At 40.6% G+C, this 16,056-nt stretch overlaps 1 protein-coding gene across 2 annotated transcripts in view; it reads left to right on the forward strand.

Moving 5' to 3' along the window:
- The first annotated feature begins 14 nt into the window (after positions 1-14).
- BICD2 (BICD cargo adaptor 2) overlaps positions 15-16,056 on the forward strand; it is a 155,691-nt gene continuing 139,649 nt past the window's right edge. The window contains exon 1 of one of the 2 annotated variants that reach the window (XM_025197111.1): positions 15-558. In XM_025197111.1, the coding sequence (XP_025052896.1) occupies positions 523-558 (36 nt within the window). In that variant the 5' untranslated portion in view covers positions 15-522. The remainder of the gene's footprint in view (positions 559-16,056) is intronic. The other variant, XM_025197112.1, reaches the window with a different exon arrangement.

Genomic DNA, 16,056 nt, shown 5'->3' on the forward strand with positions numbered 1-16,056 from the left:
GGCCGGGGCCGGGCTGGACAACGCCCGCGGCCGCCGGTGACAGCGGAGAGCCGGCCCGGCCCCGCGGGGAGGCTGCAGGCATTTCGCTGCCGTCGCACCGGGCTGCAGCCAGACTGCTCCTCGGGACCCCGGGCCGCTCGGGTCCCATTTTGTTTGGTTCCGCTGGTTTTCAGCTCACATCCGTTTTTAAAAACAAACTCAAAATGAGCCCCGTTCAGACCGAAGCAGCTGAGCACGCAGGGCCCTGGCCTGCTTCCCTTGAACCTCTGAGCAAACCATTCCTCTTCCTCTTGCCCAGACTGACTGATGAATGATTAGGGATCAGCATTTCGTTACGCTGAGGTGTTGGTAGCAGGCAAGGACTGCGGCAGGGGGTGCCTTTCATTGGGCCAACTGGACGCAGACGAGCTTTCAGCTGCAAAGCATTCCTCATCCCAGCCCTCGCAACGGTCCATTCCTCCCGCATAACTCCTGGACCATCACAGGGCCATCGTGGTTACAACATCATTCAAACGTTATCTAATGCTGGTAGTAAGAAGCCCTAGATACATAACCTGGGTAGGTTTAAAGTTAAATGTATTTTGCATTGGGGGTTTGTACAGCTGTATCTGAGCTGATTTCAAGTTGAAGCTGGTACAAGTTTTCTTATATGTGGAGCAGCCCTCAAAGAAGGCAAGTTTGATGAGGAGGTGAGGGAGCCACTAAGGAGCCTCATAAAGAGGATTCATTCTGATCTTTTCTTTGTTCCCTTGTAGCTTCTTCCATCCTTGCAGAATAACCATACCTACCCCTTACATAGTCCTTTATATCACAGTAGTCAGAGGAGACAATCTGCTGTCGCTTTACAGAGTGGGTGGGGAAGCCAAGGCACAGAGCAGTGAAGTGATTCCCACAAGGTGACCCAGCAGGCTGTGGGGGAGTCAGCAATGGGACCTGCCTCCTGAGTTCTGTCTGCACTAGAGCAAACCTGCTGGGCTGGGCTGTGGGAGATGCTGTAGGATTCAGGTTAAAAAAAGACTGGCTGAAGAATTGCAGCATGTTGTTGAAATCTTCAGAAGCAGACACAAAAAATCATGGTTGCCAATTCACTCCTCTTGTGTTTGATTTTTTTGTAGGATTTTCCTGTGTGTGTCTGTCCATCTGTCCATCCTGTGGTAATTATTTCAAGCCCTTGCATGCAGACAGTTCCAGGAACAGCTTGAGGACCCCGCTGGTCAGGGGAAAATGTAGTTGCTGTAGTTTTCTTGTGTTGCGAACCTGGAATCTGGAATTTGTTAGGATGTACTAACTCTCCAGCAGACACAAGTGGAACAGTCTTGGAAGGGGATTTTGTTTTGTTTATGTAACTTTTCGTTTTCCCAGGCTTAACTAGAAGTGTTTTACACATAAGATCTGCCACATGGCAAGCTTGAATTTAGAGGGAATGAATCTTTGGGTTATATAAGCTTGCATCAGAGTAAAGCAGGGTTTTGGGAGAAAAATGTAGGCCTCAGAAATGTAGGTCATCTTTCAATCCCCTGCTCTAACTGCACCTTCACACTCACTTTCATAACATATCAAATCAGTAGTATTTTTCTATAATTACTTTTGACAGGAGCCCTCAGAGATTCAGGGTGCTCCTGTCCTTGTGCTAGGTGATGTTTCAGTGCGTAGCTAGACAAGGTCCCAGCCCAGAAGGAGTGACTTTCATCTACTTGCAATTTTTTTGAGTGCAGTAAAGTGTCCCTCATGATGACAGCTCACAGCACAAGTAAATGGGGTGTGTGCAGCCTTCTGAGGAACAGTCTGCCCAAGGTACAAGCTATTCTGATACTGTTCCTGGAGGTTTGATAACCTATGTGGCCAGTATGTTCCGAAAGCATAGGGTGTTACTAATGGAGTTGCATGGTTGCTTCTTTAGTTTTATCCCTAACTTGTATACAGCTGCCAAGGCATTTTACTTCCAGAACTGTACTTCAGAGTATTCAGGGTTGTACAGACATTTGGCATTTGCACTTCAATCCTTTCCTCCATCCTTCCTTTCCCATTTATAGTGAAGGCTAGAGCCCTGGGTGAACTTTCATCAACATAGTTTTGAGCGTGGTGATACAAAACCTGTTCCTGTGTGCAAATTTGTTCTGCATTTCTCTTTTGCTCCACTTTGATTTATTATTCCATAAAAAGTTAGAGAGATTACTGACTGAAAAGAACTTTAGGGGTAAGATCACAGTTTCTGTGAACTGCAATCCATTTTATGCTTTTCTGGGACAGTTATAGCTATGTGTGTGATTTATTTCCTTGGACTCTATGGGGAAAATACCTGTTGTGGTTAATTCTTGCATCACCTTAAGAAAACCAAACAGGTTATATTACAAGTTGACAAAAATAAGTAGCTTAATGGACCTTCTTTGGCAGGATGCTACAAGCCTTTATCTTGAAAGGAACTAAGTAGTTGTTACTTAGAATTGGATCACTACTCTTGAGTTAGGGGTCTGCAGGATCGACTCCAGTTACAGAAGATTTTGTCTGGCCAGACTGAGTATTGGGAGTCCCTATGGTTTCTAGATGGTTTGAAATGTTGACTTGCAGAGAGGTTGTCTGCTCTGCTCAGTGCTTGGGAATCATTTTTGTCATGTTGGTTAGATTTATAGCTAAGCATTAACTCAGATATGAAACTGGATGTTGTCCAAGGCTGCTTTCCCATGGTCTGTCAAGGTTACTACACTGGTGTCAGATCCCTCTTTAAATCCTTCAACAATTAGGGTATGATTATGTTATGCATCATTTATGTCAACAGGCATGGAGATAAGCAGTACCAAACTACTGCCTGCCATAAAGGTCTTCCAGTCAAAAAGTGTGTGTTGGTGCATATAGAACAATTAATAGAAGGGCAGTGGCCTATCACATATATTACATGGTTTTAAGAATGAAGGGAAGGGAAGGTAAGGGTGGGAAATAGAAGGAGAGACCAAGAATCATTTCCCAATCAACTAATATGGTACACTCTTCCTTGTATGTAAAGCCAGCCTTAGTTTTTTTCTAACACTGTCCCTTTATCTAGCAAGTTGTAATTGTCCTTTCAGTGGTGTATCAGTAATATGTCCCTGAAATGATTAAAGCTCAGTTAATAAAATTCAGATCTGTGATGAAGGAGCTTAGCTGCATGCAAAGTGATGTTGTGTATAGAGGACCAGCAAATGCATTACAAAAATAAAACATTTTTGAAAACACCTTGCTGTATCAAAATCTGTATGTGCATATAATAAATCATTTGCACTAGGACGACAAGAAAGGGTAAATGGAGAAACAAATCCCTGTTGAATGTCAAGATCTATTTGAAAATACCAGGAAAACCCTTTCTATTTTTATAAAGCAGCTTGTTTTGTGTTCCCTCCTGTGTTCTCTGTGCTGTGAACTGCCTGGCTCAATTGAACCACATAATCAAAAATCTGTTCTTGGACGAATTCATCAACTTACTTTTCCCCCCAACAATTTAAATCATATAGAAACCTAGATAGGCACAGTATATTGGCATCAAGGTAAAGCAGGGTGTGGTTTTGTACTTAATATGTGCCGTGAGCATTTGAAGATCAGGCTGCATGTTGCAAAATATACTTCATGTGTGTTTGCCACATCTTGCTCTGTCTCAGTATGATTGTTCATATAACTTTTGTCTGGTTTGTATAATGGATTTGGCTATGTAATACTGGTATTTATTTGGAGATGGAACTTAATCCATGTTGTTTTAACATTTTGATCAATTGTAAATTCAGAAGGGCAGTGAGATTACTCCAATTTCAATAAGTATGTTTCAGTTAGTAAGGGGAATAAAGTAGTTTCTGAAATACTGCTACTAAGAAGGGTGTTCAGCATATTAATAATAGTGATTTTTTTTTCCCACGAGTCAGTGGCAGAGTGCTTTATCAAGGATGTCACTATTCTTTTTTTTTATGGATGAGGCAACTCAACCATGGGGGAAGTGAAGTGAATTGCCCAAGATCATCTGGGAAACTGGTGGTAGAACTGGGAATAAAACTGGGTCCCAGCCCAATGTTCGATCCTCTAGCTTGGGTAGGCAACTTTTTTTGGCCAGAGTGCCGAAAAAACTACAATGTCTACCTTGGAAAGTGCTGCAGTGCCGACATGCCGGAGCCTGGAGCACGTGTTTGCAGTCTCCCGGCTGCAGCCGGCCCATGGAAGCAGGGCTTGCAGCCTCCCAGCGGCCTGCTGGGAGCAGCCTGGGCTCCGTGGCTGGCAGCTGCTGCCTAGAGCCTGGGCTGGCAGTGGTGTGCCGAGCAAAATGGCCTTGTGTGCCATGCTCAGCACATGTGCTGGGGGCTGCTGACCCCTGCTCTAGCTCATATTTAAATATGTTCAATATGAACCATATCATTGAATATGAATAATTATATCCTACAGTCTCCCCTTTTAAGAGACTGCATGCTCCTTCTCCCAAACAGCGTATGTAGACTAATGCATATTTGGTTGGTGCCAAATACATGAAGAGAAAGCAAAGAATTCATTTACCTGTATAATATTGTTCAAGCCTCAGGGAATTGCGTACTAATGGCAGAAATTTTCTGCTCATTACTAAAATAGTTGGCCTGTTGAAATGGTATATAAGCATAGGTCAGATTGTGTGTACGGTATTTTTTGTTTGTTTGTTTTGGGTTACACAGACCAGACCTAAAACTGTAGTTTTCCACTGGAAACTCAGCACACGGCTCCAAATACAATGACAGTATTTACACTTTTGTACACATTTTATTTATAGAGCTAGTGATCTGGACCTTGCTTCTCTCTGAAATGACTGGTATGTTTAGATCATCAGGAGAGACTAGAACCTTGGTCCCTACGAAGTGTTAAATTTGAAGTATGTTCTGGAAAAACATAAAACCAGTTTTCATTTTTTAAAGCAAATACCAGCTAACTGAAAGAAAATTGCTTACTTTAGTTCTGATGTGACGTGTTTGTCACCGAATGGACAACTGCGTTGTCACGATTGATTTAGAAAAACTGCTTCTCTTGCATGTCCTTATTCCTGGAGAAAGGGAATCCTGTAGGGCTGAAGGTAGCAACCAGTTTGGCAGCATGCTGCCGAATCTTGAGTTTCTATGCTAACATTCTGTAGATCAGCGTTTCTCAACCTGAGTTGTGACGCACAGCAATTCTAATATTATAAAAGCCTAGGTCTCTCTGTTGCAGGGGTGTAGGTTGTAGCCGTGTTGGTCTAAGGACATAGGCAGACAAGGTTCCTTGGGTGAATTTGATATCTTTTATTAGACCAACCCAAATAGTTGGAGAATAGTTATTAAGCAAGCTTTCGGGTTCAAAAACCCTTTGTCAGGCTAAGGAAGTTTCAGCAGTTGGTGTGTGCTCTTCCTGGATGGATTCCATCCTGGAAGAGCACACACCAACTGCTGAAACTTCCTTAGCCTGACAAAGGGTTTTTGAACCCGAAAGCTTGCTTAATAACTATTCTCCAACTATTTGGGTTGGTCTAATAAAAGATATCAAATTCACCCAAGGAACCTTGTCTGCCTAGGTCTCTCTGTCATGGTTTATTCACACTCTGATTGGCTGAGCTCCCCCACCCCGCTCCCCACAAGAGGCAGAACAGCGGCAGCATGAGGCGTTAGGTGGTGGCACTCCATCCCAGTGCGCTCCTCTCCCCCCGCAGTCATTCTTGATGGCAGCTGGCTAGTTCATCCATAAAACTGATGTTGAAAATATTTGGCTCTGTAGAAAAGACCTTTGGGAGGAGCTGAGCTGTTGGCGGGGGGGGGCATCAAGAGTGACCCAAGTCCAAGAACATTATCTTAGTCTTACCTGAAAGTTTTCATTTAATGCAGTACAGAGACATATTTACAAATTGGAATCTGTTTTCCACTCAAAACAAAGTCTATATGCTAGCATTAATCCAAGAGTATATGGCCATATTAGGATACAATCCTGCCTGTGGGCACATTTGAGTAAGGAGAGTAGGGTTCCTTGAACTCGGTTGCTAGATTTGCTGATGGTCTGCATGTTATCCAGATAACTTGACAACCTTGACAGGTGAACAATATTAACATTTCTGTTAATGCAACAGTAATGTAACATTACTGTAGCAGCCAGAAGTTCTGCACAGTACTGGGTTCCTGTGTGTGCTAGGAACATACTGGTCTCTGGCCTGAGGCTTTGCCTGCAAATCCACAAAAGGATACTTAATAATAACAAATTCTGGATTGTGGCTTGGCAAAAAGTTCCCTGTATAGAAGTATACAGGGTTGACCAGGGGCATGCCTTGAAACAAATATCTGCCGCATGCTTAAGTGTTCTTAGGGAGAGTAATTGGGGTACCCAGGTGTGAGTAGGGAAGCCTCCCTTGGAAGCAGTAGGGGCTTGGCTGAACCAGGCTGAAACAATGAGGGGTAGGGATGCTCCCAGCATATATTATCTTGCTATTGTTTCTTGGACCTCTGTTTTAGAGCTTGGAATTGCCTCTGATTGGTTGAACTCCCTGGTAGTCTGTAATGCTGAGATGCCTATAAGCAAAGGGGTACAGGCCTGTTCTTCTCCTTGGTTTGCTGTTGTATATTTGTTGATTTGTTTGTTTGTTTTTGTGGACAGGATATGATGGAGCCTTTAGCTCGTTCACTTTCAAGCTTCAATTCATATTTTTGAATTTACTGTTCTGAAAAATACTAGGCCAAGCACATTGGCTTTGTAACTGCTGATTTCCAGGGCATTGTGTTGGGCTGAGTTTGGCCCAGTGAATATATGAGCCTCTAATTTTCATTTAGAAGAAAATCATCATGGAAGGAAATGCCCCTTTTCTTTTTTTGAAATAGTAGTGTGTGGCTGGGGGCAGGGGAGCAGTGCAGTGCAAAGGAGTTGATAGGTTCACCATTTCCCCTTTCTCCCCACAGTATGTGAGGTTATGAGTAATCAGTTCCTCTGCAATGCCATAAGATGACTTCCAGTGGGTGATTCATTCTCCAGGCATTCATTTGCTTTCTTTTTCCACTTTTGGCAGAATGCAGAGAATTGTTTGTTCAGTGCTGGTAACCGAGCAACAGAGGAATATAGCATGGATTTGAAATATGATCTATAAAACCTTTGCAGAGGGAAGTGACATAAATAAACTTTGTCATCCAAATGAGTGTTGGGGCCTGGTCTGATTCAGTCAGAAAATAGCCCTGGCTTCAAATGCAATACCTGGCAAAATATATTTTTCCTGCCTCCATTTCTTCTCTTCCTCTTCTTCCTCCCCACCTTCAGGCTTTGTTTTCCCTACTCAACGAGGAATGTATAATATGCAGCAGATTATGTCTCTATATCCTTATTTGTTCCAGGCTGACCTTGCAGATAGAAGTCAGAGTTTGGGGTAGGAGGCAGCAACTATTTGAATAGCCTGCCAGAGAGCAGAAATGTTAATTAGGGACCTGGCAGAAGGGAATTAGGTGGGCTCTAAATTCTACTCTGAACCTTTGAAATGGAAATTGGTGTGTTCTGGCTCTAGGGTCTAAATGCTCGGAGAGGGGGCTAAGTCTACAGCTCTGGATCCAGGCCCAGCCAAAGTTCAGCATGGGTTACATTGGCTTAGTGCCATAGTTGCTTTTTGCTTTGCATTGTACCCAGGTACCCTAGGTTGGCATCCAGTCATGCTGTCCTTGGGCATGCATAACTCCTACTTAAAAAGACTGGAATGTTTTGCTTGTACATTGCACATGTTGTGCAGGGTAAGGCCTCTGCTCTAATTCCTGCTCTTGCATCTTTCCCTGAAAAAAAAATCTTCACATTCAATTTTATCTTTTGCACTTCACTAGTTTCTTAAGTGTCAGAGATGATTCTTGCAACATCACCAAATATTTCAGTAATTTTCAGGTGTTGTTTCCCACCTTCCCCCTCCCCCCGCACCGGTTCTACCTTCTAACACTTGAAAGCAATCTCTAGTGTAGTTTGACTGACTTGGCAGAGGGTTTCCTCACAAAGGAATCTACTGACTTAGTGGATGGATGAGTTTATTTTCCCAATAATACCACAGAATAAATGGGCATGTTTTATACTGCCCCTTCAACCTGTGAGCATGAATTCAATGTCATTGATTCCTAGGCACCTGAGGTGTTTGTTGCATTGGATAGTCCTAGTTCAAGGTCAGAATCCTTAGCATTCTTGGTGACTGCTGGGCTGCTCTGTATTGATGAGTATAACTACTTTTTTTTAATGTGAGTAGATTTTAAATGAGGCTCTTCCTGAATGTTGTTTGTGTTTTCAGTGAGAATGTAAAAAAAATAAAACCTTAAGACAATGAGAGAGCAAAGTTTGTGTATGTTGTCCTTGATATATTTGGACAGAGGGAAGCCACTTTGTAAATTTCCTCTTTCTGATCTGCGGCCCTTTTTGGTTAAAGGATACTGCAGGTGAAGTTGGGATTTATTCAAGACTCCCATGTTCTATTCTCAGCTCTGCCAAAGACCTCCATCTCAGACAAGTTACTTAACTCCCTTTGTTCTTCACTGCAGTTGTCTTTAAAATGGGGATTACATTTAGAATCTAGAACCTTTTCATTTGGGTTGGAAAAAGGGTTGTAAAAGCTTATGATTGGCTGTAAGGAAATTCTTGTACTGAAAAGTGCTGTGCAACTGCAAAGTATTGCTGGCTTAACACTGTCACTGAATGTTCTCTCTCGGCCCCCATGATAAGCCTCATGATGTGCTGAAAGCTTGTGGTGAGGAAAGACTTTGGATTGCAATTACTGGAGGAGAAATTCTGTTCTGGTAGAACCCTTGAATGCTTAACTCTTGGCTGTAGAGTCACATGTGGCTCTTGAGTTATGTGGTAGCTCTTTGGGGTTGGAATTAGTTCTGCTCTTCATGATGCATGAAAGGGCTTGTATGGCACTGAATTAGTAGACAGGCTGCTTGGGATTCCTCTTTGTAGCAAAGCTGGCAGAAAGAAGCTGGTGGTCAGCTGTTTCATTATATAACTTTTGAAGGGAAAGGGTTATTTTGCCAGATTTCACTTATGTAAATTACTTATTTGACATTGCTCAACTTGCATAGTAGCAACATTTATGATACTCTGTACACCATATCTGGTGTGAGTTTTCCACCTCTCTGTGGCATGCTCTTGTCCATTCCTTGTGCTTTAATAAACTGTATGGGCTCCTATACACGTGCAGGGAGCCTGCTCCAATGCACTGTAATTCCAGCGCATCAGAGCAGATTTGATCAAGTCTGCTGAAGTGTGGAAATTAATGCCCTCCAGCGTCATGTGTATTAGTGTCCCCCTTCAACAAGCTTTAGTTCAAAGTGCCCTGCTGCCATTTCTCAGCAAGAGGACACTGATGCACATGATGCTCCAGGCACTTTTAATTAGCATGGCTTGGAGCTGTGCTAATTAAAGCGCTGCATGTATTTCCCGCAGGGTCCCCCTGCCCCCATGCCTCCCAGAGCACATTACTTGGGTTCTGGCACATAGGTTGCTTTGTCCCACAATAAGCAAACTTATTCTGACCAGTTTATGGGTATTTTTATAAAGTACAATACAAATTAAACCATTAAAGCCAAATAGCCATCTCTTTCAAATGGTATGTGAGACTGGATTCATTATTTGGAAGCGAGTGGTAGGAATTGAATTGTCTCAACCATACTGCAATAAAAAATACACCCTTAATTTCAAATACAGATTTTCTTCTGTTTTGACATGCATATGTTCCTGACATTTCTGATGCTGAATTCAAGCTGTGAAATTAAACTGCAAGAGCTAATTCTGTTTGGTAGGAAATTCTCCCATAATCTCAAATATTGTGGCCCTCTTTTGTGGTATCAGTTTCTCATTGTACAAACCCATGTTTTACCAAAAAATGTGTTAGCTCTTGTGCTGTCAGTCAACTAGATGGTATATTCTACAGCTGCAGTTGTAGGCGTGGGGGGAGGCTGCACAAGTATTTGCATCTTGAATACAGCAACATGTTTAGTGTGACTAAACATATAAGAAAATGAAAACCTTTTGTCTACCTTTTGAAATGCCTATGCCCACAGGGTAGTCTTTGTACTGTCCTTGTTCTCTAGTAAAATACTGTGTTGATTTTTCCATTATATTAGAATGATAAGCTTTGTGATCTTAAACAAATCTGACTGCTCTAGCTTTTGTCAGCCAGCTTTCTGGTCTCTGATAACAATATGGATGTTTAATTTGAATGGATGGTTGGTTTTCAAGATGAATAAGATCCTGCCATGTAAAAGTTTGTCTTATGTATACTTCAAAAGTAATCTTAATGACAAAGCATACTTGATAGCCACACAATACCTGCATTTAAATAATGTTAGTGAGTTAACTAAACTTTTTGGTTTTCATGTGGTTTGAAGTGAAGTTTGACAACTGCCCTGATATGGTAAGGTTGTTTATGTCATTGTGCGGTTTTCCTTTGGCACACAGTAGATTGTGCTACAGCCCACTATAGCTAAAACATCATTACTGTTAATTAACCTTGCCTCTAAATTACTTGGTTTCTATTTTCTTTATGAGCATTTCTTAAAGAAAAAGAAGCATCAATGCTTAGATTCTCTCCATACTCCAGTAGACTTAGGAGCCCAATCCCTTCCATTCAGTTCAGTGGCAGAATGCATGTGGACTGTACTGGGGGGTAGAGGTCAGCCCTGAGTAACTGTAAAGAAAGGTCTCTAACTTCTGATTATACATTTGCATATGGCAGGGACCTCAATGGGAACATGACTGGACCCAGAAAGGTTTCTTAGTTCATGAATTGATAAGTCTCTTGCAAACAATTGAATTCAGTGAGACCCTCACGGTGTCATAATTTTTGTAGTAGCGGATTCAGTAGCGGCATCTAGGGTCTCTATCTGAGTACTGTTCTTGTGTATAGGAAAACTGTGGGCTTATTTATGGCTTTGTGGGAAACTCATGAAGAAACACATATTTGATAATTGCTGCTCAAGCTAGGGGGCTCAGTTATGCACAAGCAAAACCTTAATTGTGCGTGGAGTGGTTTGGCAATATTGCCAATCCCAGGTGGTCAAAATACATGAGTTGGGACCTAAGAAATCTGAGGATTTTTTATTTTTGTGTTCTAGCTCTCATGGTTGTGGAGAAGAACTTGAAGAAGAAATGAAAGAATTCCATGACTCCAAGAGCTGGTTTTAAAGAAGAATCACAGACACAGGGATCTTAATGATAAAAATCAGTAGGCATTGATGCATTTGCTCATAGCAATGTGCTTGAACAACTAAATTTACGGATACATTCCATGTTCCTGAAGTAGTTGTATAAACATGCATATGTGAAATCCTGCCCTTTTCCTAATGCTCATTTATGTTAAGGTCACACTTTCAAAGCTCCTTTGTCACAACTTGTCTAGAAACAGGGGAAAAAAAAAGTGAAGTCTACATTGAGCACTAATTACTTACAACATGGGAGATTTAATGGGAACAGAGACGGATCCTGAAATCTAATGACTTGGATAGCTGTTGCCTTTTCCCCTTTTCCCTTCCTCCCTCCATGTCAATACAAAGAATCTGTATTAAGATTCTCTTGTCTTGGCATTCATTGGGGAAAGCTAGAGCTGTTTGGATGTTTCATGAGATATTATTATTGATGTCTGGGTTCTCCTCTGCTTCTTGCAGGAAGGATTTTTGTCTTTATTTCCCCCCCTCTTTCAATTTCAAAGGAGTTGGGAATATTTTATAGGCAACATATAAAAATAGCTGTCTGTGAACACAGCTGGTTTAAATAAAATGGAACTCCCACATATGAATGGAGGCTAAAAGAACTTTGACTGGTTCTGATGACTATAGGACTTTAGATCATTTGCTTGTTACAAAAACATCTTTGAAAAAATCTTGTATCTTTCATTTATAATAAATTAATAGAGTTGTTCTGTTGTTTCACTGAGGATATTAAGGCTGTTTCCTTCATTAAATTTGCAAGAGTATAAATTGAGGAAAAGAGATTTTCATGCATCTGACTTGATACTGGAGTTTAATCCTGGATTAAAAATCATTCATTTAGGTCTGCGTTGAGATTGTGTTTTTGGAATTACAAATTCACAGGAAGATCATTGTACTTGGAAATTCCAAAAAAATATATTCAAAGCCAAACTCTAATCAAGAATTGCATAAGTATCATTCTGACTCCTTGAAATGCAGTCTGTTAGATTAGCCATGTTGTCTTTTACATTTGTGGTACTGTGCAGGCAATTAAGACCTGAGTGGATAGATAGACTTAGTTTGTTTAATGTGACCTTGGTGAACTGCATTGAGATGTCTCTTTGAACACATCAAACCTAATCATTTTAAGCATGACTTTCTCTCTCAAATGAACATCATATGTGATTTAAAAATCTATTGAATGCTGTCAGGACACAGGTGTATACTGAATAATTTTGAGCTTGTATTTCAGTCGTTCACCTACTTGCTGTATCTGTGAGGATTTTTTTTTTTAGCTCTGTTCTGAGCATTGACATACAGCCTACCAGACTTGAGTTCTGTTTATAGTTTTTTCATGTGTGTTGTATATACAAAGAATGAAAAGGGCCTTCATCAGTACAAAACACATTTGAAGAAGGTATTTTTTTTTTAAAAAGCTTTTCATAAAATTTCGTTTTTAAGATTTAGAAATCGATCTCTTTTTGTAGGGGCTTTCTGCCACCTCTTGGGAGGGGAGTGAGGGAAAAGAAGGAAGGTTGTCTTTATTATTACTGTTTTTGAAGAAATCATTATCTGTGTTTGCTGTGCATCATAACAGGATCTCTTAACTGCTTCTGGACTTGGCCAGTCTATATTGCTATCAGTGCAACTCCCATCTGGTCTGCTTAAACTTTTCTTGCTGGAGCTATAAAGGTGCGAGAGATGGGTTGGGAAACGGCCTTTTCTGCAATTGGTTTTTTTAAGATGTTTTTAAAGCAGCTGTTTCAATTTTTATTTACTCGGTTCTGAATGGTTCTTTTTTTTTTTTTTTCCTTGCAAGTTAACTTATGAATCAAACTTTCCAAAGCATCTCTGCTTAGAAATGAGTGTCCTTCTGGAGCTCAGTCATAACTTTCTGGTGGTTCTCCAGTTATGTTTTGTCCCTTAAAGCAGCACTACTCTGTATTGTAATGTCTGCATTCAGTGTTTAAAGCTTAGCATCTTCATAGGCCAACTGAATTTTCTTTTTTTTTTTTTTGCATAAAATATTAAAGAATTACTAAATATTATTAAAGAAAATAAAGAGTTATATGGATGTGGTGAGGGTGGGAGGTGGGGAATCCTTAAAATCCTTCTCCTTTTTATTTTCATACCTCGTGCTCTCCCCTCACTGCCATTGCACTGTCATATCCTAAAAACTCCAAGGAGGGGGAAGAGGAATTTAGGGTAATAAGAATGGGGAGCAAGGCTCGGGGGTGGGAAAGTGAGAGCGAGACATTGGTTGAAGGTATGGGAATGCTAAGCAGAAAGGAGCTTACATTTGACTTTGACCAGGTTACATTTTGAAAAGTAAAACGACCTTGTCCATACAAGACTTTTACCATAAGAGAGATGGTGAATAGCAATTTACCCCCCTTCCAATGTGCATATGGCCATATGGACAGGATGCTTTGTTTGAGCTTCTGTTTTAATTGAATTTAAAAGATTAAATCTTATTTTTTATTTCATTCTAAACCTCCAGCTCACTCTTTCTTTTATTGCTGTGCAATAATACACAAGTTGGGGGGAAGCAGAACCTGTAATTAAGATAGAGATATATCAAGGGGCTTTCTGATGCATGATTGTTTCCTTTATGAGGTTATTTGAAGCAAGAGAACAACAGATTCATTTCGTCTTTTCCCTGCTTGCTTCTTCATTGGCAATATGTTGCCAGTCCCAATTGTTAAAAAATGAGTCAGCCCTAATTTTAATTTAAGAACTTAAATTCTTTATTTGCTTTCTAGTCTTTGAGCTGTGTTTTTAAAAGCTTTCTCCTTAACTATGAAAGCTGGAGACTTTTTTTTTCTTTAGTGGAAGCAAAGGTTTTTCACTTTTAGTTCAAAACCCAATAATTTGAAAAAAAAATAGAAAATACCACAACATTTGGTGATTAAAAATATGAGGTTTAGCAACAGTGAAAACTTCTGTTTCAATTGCCAGATGCTTTTCCTAGTTTTTAGGTAGCTTCCATGTTCATAGTTTTACTGTTGTTGTGAACATACAGACAGTTGAAAACCACACTTTATTTTATTATATTAATAGCTATATTAATATAATAAATTGTTATTTAATTATGTAATTATACTATAGCTATAGGGTCATTTGCCCTGTTTATTACAATTCATTTAGCAGTGCAAGTATATGAGTCACTTTGCAGTTATGGAGAGAAAAAGGGAGTTTAATTTTAGTTTTTCCGTCTCAAAGTGCTTGCAATCCAAAGTGTAAGTGAGGGGTAAAGAGTGGCCTACTGCTGTGAAGCAGCAAAATCAGGAGGTTAAAAAGCTGCCTCTCTGATTTGTGGCATATGTGCCACGAGTTGACCACCCCTTTCAAGGTAGAAGGCAGGCATGGGGGCACTTGGTAGAATTTGTTCAGAGAGGCATGAGCTTTTGTAGGCTACAGCCTACATCCTCAGATAACAAGTAGGCTTGTACAATTCAAGTGCTAAAACATTTGAGTAATTCTAAGGAAGTGAGATGGCTCCTATGTAAGTGCATTTTTAAATGATTTGTTGAATTACTATCCAGAGTAAGGGTGGTCAACTTGTGGAACATATGCCACAAATCAGACAGGCAGCTTTTGCAGGTGGCATGTGGTAAATGGAGTGGCCAGGGAAGGGGCACTGGAGTGTCACTCAGGGATTTACTCGATGGCATAGCTGCTGAAAAGGTTGATTCCCACTGATCTAGATTAAGTATGTCGAAAGTAATTTTATGTGGAGTCTTCTTCCAGTATCCTTTTAGGATAGTGGAAATGCTCTGTACTTAATATATAAAACTGTAAGAGCACACACAATCTTGGGTCACTGGCCTTGTCAATTATTTTGAATTCAGAGATCGACTGTTACCTCCCCGTTGTATCTCTATTCTTACAGAGCATTCCATCAGACAGACTATACCACAGCGCAAACATAAGTTACCACAAAGCAAACAGACCTCATTTAAATTTTTTTTCCCCCCTCTGTAGCTGCTTACATTGCTTATATATCCTCAGCTTTATATTGTGCTCCATAGCCACAGGCTATGTTGTAGAGTCCTTCCTTTTACTTTTAGGCAGAATGAATATTTGATTAAGGATTAAGTGTCTGGGTTCTAGGTTTAACCAAACCTAGTATGTGGGTTGTGCAGTTTTTCAGTTTTGGAGTGATTAGTGGAATGTGGACTCTCACTGCTGTGATATTTGTATCATTGTCTTATACAAAGAGTCTGGGAATGGGTCTTAAATTAGCTGCTCCTTCACTAAAGTTTCTTTTACTTCTACCAGCCTAGTTTTCTTTTCTTGGTGGTTTTGAACTGTTTCCCATATGTTTTACAGTTCTTTCTCCACATAGTTGAGGATAAATGGATTGTTAGCAAAGCTCAAGATCCTTAGAAGGATTCCAGAAAAGCTGTAAATTAATACAACTTTGTTCACTCTCCCTTTACCCTTACAGGCTGTTAGTTAATTTTAGGATTATGTCACTTGGGTAACAACTAAGTCTGAGATGCTGGGTTACCCTAGGATTTAGGTCCTGCAGTGGGCAAGAGGGTGTAGGGCTCAGTACCAGAAGACTTAGGGATAAAGTGGGACTGCTGCAAGTCTTGCCTTATACACTATCTTCCTGCTGTTAGGACTCACTCTGTCAAACTAAAGATCAACGTTGTAGTTGGGTAGTGGTAGCAAACCCAGTGGCTTATAAAGGGCTAGAGAAATAAAGTCTGGAATGAATGTCCTTACTCTCTGTCTCAAGTCCTTTGATATAAGGCAGGAGAGAGACCATGAGAGCAAGGATGCATGTTTTCTGTTGAAGCCCCGAGGAAGATAGATTTGAATGGTGACAAGCAGAGCTGACTTGGGTGAGTGAAATCATTATCAAATGCATCATTCACATTTTTCATTCTGTTGGTTAGTGTTCCCAGGATACTTG

The sequence above is a fragment of the Alligator sinensis genome, unplaced genomic scaffold (assembly GCF_000455745.1).
Source record: "Alligator sinensis unplaced genomic scaffold, ASM45574v1 scaffold391_1, whole genome shotgun sequence".
NCBI lineage: Eukaryota > Metazoa > Chordata > Crocodylia > Alligatoridae > Alligator > Alligator sinensis.